General features: G+C 44.7%; 1 protein-coding gene across 4 annotated transcripts in view; it reads left to right on the top strand.

The window, feature by feature from the left end:
- The first annotated feature begins 1,327 nt into the window (after positions 1–1,327).
- SERPING1 (serpin family G member 1) overlaps positions 1,328–10,844 on the top strand; it is a 512,003-nt gene continuing 502,486 nt past the window's right edge. For 2 of the 4 annotated variants that reach the window (XM_073596975.1, XM_073596976.1), the window contains exon 1: positions 1,328–1,598. In XM_073596975.1, the coding sequence (XP_073453076.1) occupies positions 1,488–1,598 (111 nt within the window). In that variant the 5' untranslated portion in view covers positions 1,328–1,487. The remainder of the gene's footprint in view (positions 1,599–10,844) is intronic. The other 2 variants (XM_073596978.1, XM_073596977.1) reach the window with 2 other exon arrangements.

Here is a 10,844-nt window from a genome sequence, read left to right as displayed (position 1 = left end):
ACAAGGGGATAGCCTCGCCCTTTACCTATAAAGAACTGTCAAATGGCAGAGCCTGCAGTAGGTGGCAAGCCTTCATGGACGGCAGGAGCATTTTCTTTTTCTCTTTCAGTGCGGCGAGCGACATGATTGACAATGGATTTACATCGGGGAGCACAGTTTTTTATATATATATTTTTAAATAAATGAATTGTCAAAAATTGTTAAAGCTTTTATTACTTTTTGATACTTTTTTGGTGAATGGGTAGGGGTACAATGTACCCCATGCTTATTTACATAGGGGCCCCCCTTGTTAAAGGGTGTTTACAGATTTTGATAAGCCCCCTGTCCACAGACCCCACAACCACTGGCCTGGGTTGTGGCTCTTGTCCCCATCAACATAGGGACAAGGTGCTTTGGGTGGGGTTGCAGAGCATGTGGCCTGGTATGGTTCAGGGAGGCACGCTCTCTTGTCCCCCCCTTTCCTGAATTGCCAGGCTGAATGCTCGGATAAGGGTCTAGTATAGATTTTGAGGGAAACCCCATGCTGTTTTTTTTTTAATCATTTTAAATTGTCGCCTTTTTTTTTACATTCAGCTGTCAGTGGGGACATCCATTGTTAAGGATGTATGGCCGGCCCGCTTCTTAGCAACTAGCTTATTGCGGTAAATTGCCGCATTAAATAATGCGGTAATTACCGCTAAATCTAACAAATACCGCATTCGGTATTTAACACAAAATTCTTAGTGAATTGAACTTTTACAAGTTACTGCATGCATTATTTTACTGCATTTTATTTTCTGTTTTTTAACTCTTAGTTAATTAATCCCAATGTCTCAGCAGGAGGGATTCCACTGTCAGCATTGTGTTGATGGAGGAATCTTTCCTGCAAGCAATAAATATATGCTTATTGAATTTTTTTTTACCCAAGACATGTGGCTGAATACTGGGACTCAAATGGTAAAAATCCAATAAACCCGTTTTTAGGAAAGAAAAAATTGCACTTCTCTATGGCCTGCATAAGTGTTTTTGTCTTTCGATATACACAATATTAGGACACAGGTTGTAGTTATGCCTCTGCTATTGCAACTATGATGGCAAAGTAACATGTTTTAAGGCAGTTGTTAAACAGAAGAAAGGTAATCTTCATCAAAATAATTACTGTTTTTTTAATCAATCCTGAGCTTTAACAACAACAAAATTGAAAAAAAAGATTGCAGTATGAAAGTTTCCAGTGTCAATATTTTTTGTGCTTGCGGAATGCTGGGGGAGGAACTATGAAATAGTCATCTGATTTACAGGAATTTGGGATAATATTTAACTGTTTATCTCTTTGTACTGACCAATAAAATCTTGTAAATCTATCTCTGTCCCTGACACTGCTTGATATGCATACTATGTATACATAAGAGAGATAGGGACACATAGTCAGACAATTTTCAATAGATTTTCAGACTGAAGATATTTTCTTCATCCTTAAGGTTTTTTTATTCTTTTTTTGAATCTCTACAATGAAGATGTTTATGGGTATTGTTTTTCTTCTTGGAATTACAATTTGTACAACAAATTCATATCACTTATTTGATGACAACCCAAAGAGCAATGCACAACATGCAGGAAAGGTAAGCAAACTACGTTTAAAGACAATAGTATATCCAAATGACATATTATACTTTACATGTAACTCTGCTTTTCACCACGGTTTGATTGTAGAGCAAATATAGGTAAATATATATATTTCTTCTTTTTACATTTGTAAAATGTGTGCTTAGATAGTCTCATCTATTACTGCAACTAAAACCTATGGAATGCTAAACAGTAACTCCACTTAGTGATTAATGTACATTAAAGGGATTTTACCATTTGAGTCCCAGCACCTTTAACCACTCAAGGACCAGAAGGATTTGCCCCCTTAATGACCAGAGCACTTTTTACAATTTGGCACTGCGCTGCTTTAACTGGTAATTGTGTGGTCATGCAATTCTGTACCCAAATGAAATTTGCCTCCTTTTTTTTCCCCCAAATAGATTTGGTGGTATTTGATCACCTCTGGGATTTTTACTTTTTGCGATATAAACGAAAAAAGACTGAAAAGCAGCTTATAGTTTATGACTGCCTATCTCATTTCTTGACATGCTAAAATGACAGGGCAGTACAAACCCCCCCCCATGACGCCATTTTAGAAAGTAGACACCCTAAGGAATTTGCTGAGAGGCATGCTGAGCCTGTACGTGGCTAAGCTCCCAAAAAGTCTCACACATGTGGTATTCCGTACTCAGGAGAAGCAGCAGAATGTACTTTGGGGTGTAATTCCACATATACCCGTGGCATGTTTGAGCACTATATCATTTATATAAATATAAAATATTCCATCGACTCAACATCTCAGCAAATAGCTTGGGGTGTCTACTTTCCAAAAAGGGGTCATTTGGGGGGGGGGGGGGGGGTCGAACTGTCCTGGCATTTTATGCACAACATTAGAAGCTTATGCCACCCACTCTTCTAACCACTTGAAGATAAAGCCCTTTCTGACACATTTTGTTTACATGAAAACATTTTTTTTTTGCTAGAAAATAACTTTGAACCTCCAAACATTGCATATTTTTTTTAAAGCAAAGGCACTACAGTTTAAAATGGTGGGTGTTGCAATATTTTTGTTCACACAGTATTTGCGCAGCGATTTTTAAAATGCTATTTTGTTGAAAAAAAAAACACTTTTTTGAATTCTAATGCACTAAAACACACTATATTGCCCAAATGTTTGGTAAAAAATAAAAGATGATATTATGCCGAGTACATAGAGACCAAACAAGACATGCTTTAAAATTACGAACAACCGTGCGACGGCAACAAACTACATACATTTACAGGATACCACTTTAGATTTACAGAGGAGGTCTACTGCTAGAACTACTGCCCTCGATCTGACGTTTGCGGTGATACTTCACATGCATGGTGCACTTGCTGTTTACGTACGACACGAGACCAACACTTGCATTCGCCTTTGCACACGAGCACGGGGTAATTGTTTTTTGGGGGGTTTTTTTATATTTATTTTGCTTTTTAATTTTATTTTTACACTGTTCCTTTCATTTATTTATTTTTTTTATCATCTTTATTGTTATCACAGGGAATGTAAATATCCCCTATGATAGAAATAGTTAGTGACATGTACTCTTTTTTGAAAAATTTGGGGTCTATTAAACTCTAGATCTCTCCTCAGCCCTCAAAGCATCTGACCACACCAAGATCGGTGTCATAAGATGCTTTCCAAATTTCCCAATGGCGCTGTTTATTTCTGGCGAAACCGAAGTCATGAAGTGCTCGTAGCTTCCGGCTTCTTAGACCATAGAGATGATTGGAGCCATTCTGGTCTCCGATCAGCTCTATGCTCAGCTGGCAGAACCACCAGCTGCATTCTCGGATTTCTCGTGGGACAGGAGAGCCTGAGAAAACCATGGAAGACAGAGGGAGGGGGGAGTTCCCTCCCCCTGCTTGTAAAAGCAGTCTAGCAGATAATTAGCTGATAGGATTGCTTTTACAGCCTACTGCCGGCTGATAAAAACGATACCAAGAAGATACCTAAACCTGCAGGCATTAGATCACACCGTGCCACATGTGCCAATTCCACAATCAAAAAGGTGACTAAAAAGTGGCACGCTTGTGTAATAATTGTCCTTGTACAAGTGGCACCCCTTTCCGAATAAGGGTGACACCAAGTCCCAAACAAACTTACCGCTTCTCCCTATGTAGTCTAGGCAGTTGAGGGGCTCTACAGTGCTGTCTTTTCTCTTGTAAACCATAAAACTATATGTATAGCTTGTTGCCCTGTCACAGAGTTTATACAACTTGACCACATATCTGGCACGCTTGCTGGGGAGATACTGTTTAAAAGACAAGCGGCCAGAAAATTTAATCAGGGGCTCATCAACACAGACAACTTGACTGGGAATAAACAAGGCTGCAAATTGTTATGGGGCGTACACACGGTCGGACTTTTCAGCTACAAAAGTCTGACGGACGCCGACGGACCAAATCCGGCGGACAATCCGATCGTGTGTGGGCTTCCCCGGACTTTCAGCAAACTTTTCCAGTCGCAAATCTGACGGACTTTAGATTTGGAACTTGCTTCAAATCTTTACGTCGTAACTCCGCCGGGCCCAGAAATCCGCTCGTCTGTATGCTAGTCCGACGGACAAAAACCCACGCTAGGGCAGCTATTGGCTACTGGCTATCAACTTCCTTATTTTAGTCTGGTCGTACGTCATCACGTACGAATCCTTCGGACTTTTGTGTGATCGTATGTAGACAAGTCCGTTCATTAGAAAGTCCGCCGCAAGTCCACCAAAAGTCCGTCGAAAGTTTGTCGGACGGGCTGTCGGACTTTTGTAGCCGAAAAGTCCGACCGCGTGTACGCCCCATTAGATGAAGTGATTTACGAGGGGCTGAATTTAGTGGAGCCGATCGTATCCAGGGTCCCCTCCAGGATGACAGAGTTCATTGTCGTTGAAGTGCATGAACCGCAAGATCTGGTGGTTTCTTGTTCTGGTCACGGAAGCAGAGAACATGGGCATATGGTGAATTGGGTCAGTAGACCAATATGACCGCAAAGCACACTTTTTAGTAATGCCTATGTGGAGGGAAAGGCCCAGAAAGGTCTTAAATTTGGGAACTGTAATAGGTTTCCAGGCAAATTCTCCCGCAAGGGTCAACTGGGGACTTGCAGCGATAAATTAACCAGCGTATAAATTACTTTGGTCCACAATAGATCTGTAGTGATCTTCCGTGAAAAACAGCAAATAAAAGTCAAGGGAAGTAAAATCTGCTGTGTCCATATGAATTCCGGGTTGGCCAGTGTATGGGGGAAGTACGGGCACTGCAGAAGTGGTGGGCTCCCAATCAGGATTGGCAAACGCAGCAGGAAGGACACTATGGGCTCTACGGGCCTGTGTTCGAACTCTTGGTGGCTGCGGGGCACTACTTGTGCTAGCCACGGCACCAGCTTGAACTGCACTTATGGGACTCGCCACGTCACCAAGTGTTACTGCAGTGCTGGTTTGTCTATGACCAGAATGTACTAGGCCGCCAGTGCTTGCCAGTTCACCAGAAGGTTGAGTATTAGTATTGGTTCTCTGCTCTATATGAGAGCCCTGCAGTTGTTGCACCTCAACAACAGAAGTACGGGGTCGGGTAAGCCTGACCTTAGCAGGGACCACTACTCCGTCATCAGAGCTATCTGTCAAGGTGCCGTTGCTCTCTACCGGTTCGTATACTGAGCCTGAATCTGACAGTGAGGCTTCCCCTGTGCTGTCATCTGTCATGCTTAGCAACGTGTAGGCCTCCTTACCACTGTCCCTCTGTTTGGATATTTTGGCCTCTAAATGTATAGGTACAGCTAGTGCGAATCAGACAAAAAAGCACCTGGTTATCAGAGACTGCTTCAATCTCTACCAAAAAACGTAACTGTTAGCGCTGCAGTTACGTGTGCTGTGTTTTATAAGTGACAGTGATCTATTGATACTGCACTTGGATGGGCTGGGCTGGGAGCTAAACGCAGATGCTAGGTGTCTGGGCTGATACTGCATTTTTGGGAACACTATACTACTGGGGATGCTAATATAGTTCCGATTTGATCAAAGATACTACTAACTGCCCTAATGCTGTTTAGTGTCACAAGTGACACCAGTACAGCGATCAGTAAAAAATCTGCACGTGGTGGCACTGTGAAAGGGAGTGAAAGGGTTAACTGGGGGGTGGCAAGTGTGCCTATGTGTCCTGGTGTTAGTGTAGTGCTTGGTGTATTCACAGTAGATGTCCTCTCCTCTCGCTCTGGAACCGAAAAGGGCTCCACGAGGGGAGGTGACATCATTTCCTCTGCCTGTGTTTACATTACACAGGCAGAGGACAGTCTGCCAATCGCCATAACCGGTCACCAGGTCCAGGCCCTGGAGACCGATCGGTTCTGTAATGAATACGATCGCTGCGGGAACGCAGGGTGCGTGCTCCCCCTAGGCAGCCATGCACCTGATGTACAATGACAGCGATTCCCCCAGGAGAGCCAACTTGCCGCATTACAACTGCGGCGGCTGGTCCTTAACTGGTTAACCTACACTACTGTGCAAAAGCTTTTAAAAATAGAAGTGTTAATAGTTTATTTTTTATCAAGTACAAAATGGAAAGTAAATGAACAGAAGAGAAATCCCAACCAAACCAATATTTGGTGTGACCACCTTTTGGCTCAGGGGGTTTAGTACACGCCCCACACTATATAAGGCCGCCTACGTGGCAGCCTTGTGTTGTGTGGTACAGCGGCGGCGGAGAGATAGACAGAGAGACATTATCATTTGATTTAAGTTAGATAGAGTAGGCAGTGCAAGTCAGTTAGCTGCACTTACAGTGTATTGTGTATATACAGTATACGCATCCTAGGTGTTGTATATATATGTAAATATATATATATATATATATATATATATATATATATATATATATATATATACTGTATTCAGTTTAGCTAGATCCGTTCCTGTTATTCTCTTCCTACTGATAGGCAGGCAGGTGTTTTTACAGTATTTACAGCTACCTGAAGAAAATTGCTGGTGTTCTTCTGATCCTATTAGCTACAGTATTTACAATTAGTGTAGTGCTTCCTCTGCACAGTGTGCACCTAAAGCTACCTGAAAAAAATTGGTGGTGTTCTTCTGATCCTATTAGTACTTCAGGCAGCTGCAGTATTTACAGTTAGTGTACTATGCCCTCTGCACAGCGTGCACCTAAAGCTATCTGAAGACAATTGCTGTTGTTCTGATCTTATTAATACCACAGGCAGGCAGCTGCAGTATTTTTTTCACAAGAGAGAAAATTTTTTTATGCAATTTTACAGTACAACGATGTACTGTTGTTGTTTACAGAGATGTTATTGCATGAATTGTCACAAAACAAATAGGCTGCACATTTAAACAGGAGAAAGATGTGCAGAGCTGTTAAATTACATCACATTAGGATATGAGTTCGGAAGTAGTAGATTCCAACAGTACTATTTAAGGAGGTCCTGGGGGAAAAGGGGGGGAGGGGGAAGGGTGCGGGGGGGAGGAGGAGGGCAGGGGGCGAAGGAGGGACCTCATCAACTTTGCTAAGTTCTCAAAGCTCAGACAATGGTTAGACATTCAGGACATCATAGCAGTATTACACTGTTACGGGGCAGGTCCAGCAGCAATCTCTCAATGGTCATCCGCCACCTCCGTGCCCCAGGCATCTATCCATCCCGACCATATTTTGTCAAATTTGCTAGGGCAATTTCGGTTGGCATAGGTAAGCTTATACAATGGCAGCACTGAGTTCAGTGTTAGGCGCCATGAGGACACCCTGGGAGGCGTATTTTCTTTCCAATGGAGGAATATCTCACTATGGGCATAGAAAGTAGCATAATTCAGGAATAGCCTAGTATATTTACCCCTTACCCTAGAGTCAAAAACATTAAGCAGCATCATTTTGTGGTCTGTTCCAAGTTCCAGGGAAGTAACCTGGCTAAGGGTGTCAGCTATCTCTGACCAATAGTCTCCGAGGCGGTGACAGGACCATGTCATATGGAAGAAGGAGGCAGATCTCTGATCACATCTAGGGCAGGCTACTGGGGTGCTAGTGTTCATAATTGTCAATCGCTTTGGAGTGTAATAGGCCCTATGGAGGAACTTGACCTGCATAAATCGGTCTCTGGCCAAGATCATGTTAGTGACAAAGGAAAGTACACATGTCTCCCAATCCTCCTCTGATAGATCTGGGATGTCTAATTTAAACTTAGCTAGGGTTTTTTAAGTTTCTTCAGAGGGGCTATGGACAAGCGGAAGTACAGGGAGAAAAGGGGTTTTTCTATGATCTTGGCAGTAAGTAGTCCCTCCACAGGGTCTGATCCCAGTATGATTTGCGCTGGCAGCTGTTTCCCATACTCATGGCGAAGCTGGTAGTATCGAAACAACATCCATCCCGGTAATGCGTAGGCACTTTTTAGATCAGAGAAGGATCTCAGTTTACCCCCGGTAACTATATGCTTCAATTAGACTATACCCTTCCTTGCCCAGACCTGGGGGTCTGGAACGGTATTCAAATGTGGTAGATTGGGATTGCCCCAGAGAGGAATGTGGGGAGAGAACATCTCAGGAGAGCCAAAACGGGCCCTGGCTTTGTTCCATACATTGATGGTTGTGCACATCAGCTCCGTGATGCCAGGGTGAGATCTCGCCCCCCTGAATACCACTTTGCTGAGGGAGGAGTATGAGCCCATTATGGCTGCTTCCAAGGTCACTGCTGGGTTGTCTTGTAATTGGGGAAAACCACCAGCTGACCGTCACCAGGACGGCCGCCCAGAAGTAGATCTGAAAATCTGGTAGGGACAGGCCCCCCTGGGTGACGGGCAGCTGAAGGGTGGTAATGGCTAGTCATGGGGGTCTTCCGTTCCAAACAAAGGAAGATATTATACTTTTTATTTTGGCGAAGAATGAAGCCGGTGGGATCAAAGGGGCATTTCAAAAAAGGTAAAGGAATTTGGGGAGATAAATCATTTTAACTAAGTTTACCCTACCTACTGGTCATAGGGGAAGGGTCCTCCAGGCTGTACATTTCTGCGAGAAGTTTTTAAGTAATGGTTGAAAGTTCAGCTCATAGTATGAGGACAATGTAGTCCCAATCTTTAAACCTAAGTATTTGAATTCAGATGTCCAGTTGAGGGGGGTGCCTGTTGGTGGGTGGTGACCCGATGCATTTAATGAAAAAAGGAGTGATTTCCCCCAATTAACCTTGATGCCCGAAAATGAGCCAAATTCATCTATTATGTGAAGCGCTGGTGGGAGGGAGGAGATGTCCTTGAGGAAGAGGAGGGTATCATCGGCATATAAGGATATTTTATCTGTTACTACGCCAACTTGGATTCCCTTTACTGAAGGGGCGGATCTAATACGAGCTGCCATAGGCTAAATGGCTAGCGCGAATAATCCAGGGGATAGCGGGCAGCCCTGTCTGGTGCCCCTGGACAGGGGAAACGGCAAGGAGAGCGAATTGTTTGTGCGTATACGGGCTGTGGGATTGTGGTATAGCATCTGGACCCAGCTGATAAAACAAGGGCCAAACCCGAATTTGCGAAGGACCGCCCAGAGGTAGCACCACTCAACCGAGTCAAAAGCCTTTTCAGCGTCTAAGGAGGCGACTACCCCCGGGCCGTCCCCGCCCGCCCTGGAGAAATGTGCAAGGAGCCGTCGGATGTTTATGTCGGCCCCTCTGCCTGGCATAAATCCAGACTGGTCCGCGTGCACCAACGCTGTAATCAGAGTGTTCAATCGAGCGACCAACACCTTAGCCAACAGCTTGGCATCCTCATTAAGGAGGAAGATTGGGCGATACGAAGAACACTGTTCAGGGGGCTTACCAGGTTTAAGGATGACCACTATAACTGCCTCAGCCATTGTCGGGGTAATGAGTTCTCTTCCATGGCCTTTTGCAGTACTAGTCTAAACGATGGTAATATTTCCTCAGCATAAGTTTTAAAGAATTCGGCAGGTATCCCATCTGGACCTGGCGTTTTGCTGTTTTGTAAGGAGGCAACTGCCCTCTGTAACTCCTCTAATAGGATATATATATTAGATCTAAAGCTTCTCTAAATGTGGATGTCAGGCAAGGGAGCTCCACTCCGTCGAGGTATGCCGTCAGTTCTTCGTCCATGCACTCCATTCGAGAACCATAGAGTTCCCGATAGAATGATGCAAATCTGTCATTGATGGAAGAGGGCTCTGTCAGAGTCGTCCCATCCGAGTCTCATATGGACGAGATAGTCACCGGGGAGGAGCTTTCCCTCGTCAACCATGCCAGCATACTGCCTGTCTTCTTCCCATGCTCAAAGATTCTTTGGGACTGATGTAGGAACTTTGTTTTGGTAGCTGATGTTCGTAGCAGTAGAACATCCCTCAACGCTGCCTGGAAGTTAGAATATGCTCTTGGAGTCCCCGACTCGGAGCATTCCTCCTCAAGTGCTGTCACCCTCTCCTCAGTCTTTTGGGTCTCCTCCCTCAGATCTTTACGGACCTTGTGGATATGCGACTGCAAGCTACCCCTGGTGAAGGCCTTAAATGCGTCCCAAGACGTGATCAGAGACACTGATTGATCCAACTCCCGCCAATATTGCATTGCCTCAGACCTATATGATTACGATATTCTGGAATCAGACAGCCAGAACCTGGACAGCCTACACAAACTCTCCCCCGGTGTACAGGACACGCACAGCTTCAAGGCAAGCGGGGCGTGATCAGATATGCCGCAGGGAGAATGGTGATATCCTGAACCCTGGGTAGGACAGATCCCCCCGCATAGGCAAGGTCTATACGTGAGAGGGTTTTGTGTGAGGCTGAATGGCATGTATAAGCCCTCCGAGAAGGGTTACGCCATCTCCAAACATCAGTTAGATTAGAAGCTTCCGCCCAGGAGAGCAGCTCTGAAGATGAGCCCACTCCGGGTGAGAGTCTGTCCATCCCAGGATCCGGGGCCAGGTTAAAGTCCCCCAACATCACCACATTAACGTTGCAGAGTCAACCAAATTATTCCGATTAGTGCCAAAGGAGAAAAAACAGGGCGGCGGGGGGGTGGGGGTGGGGGGTGGGATGTGGCAGGAGTCAACCTTTATGTATATCCCCCTTTGGTATGCCTCAATCAGCCTCAAGAAGGGCTGAGGGGCACCCTCTCCTAATACCCCTGTCACCCATGTAGTGGCATTTAGTGGATGATCCGAGTCAAGAGGCCCTACTCGGGCCAATGTATAAGAGAGGCATGTCTTTAAGGCCACAGGTGGCTATGGCACTGATGGGCTGAATTCCCTGCCATAGGGA

The sequence above is a fragment of the Aquarana catesbeiana genome, linkage group LG08 (assembly GCF_042186555.1).
Source record: "Aquarana catesbeiana isolate 2022-GZ linkage group LG08, ASM4218655v1, whole genome shotgun sequence".
Lineage (NCBI taxonomy): Eukaryota > Metazoa > Chordata > Amphibia > Anura > Ranidae > Aquarana > Aquarana catesbeiana.
This window is presented reverse-complemented; position numbering and strand designations above follow the sequence as displayed.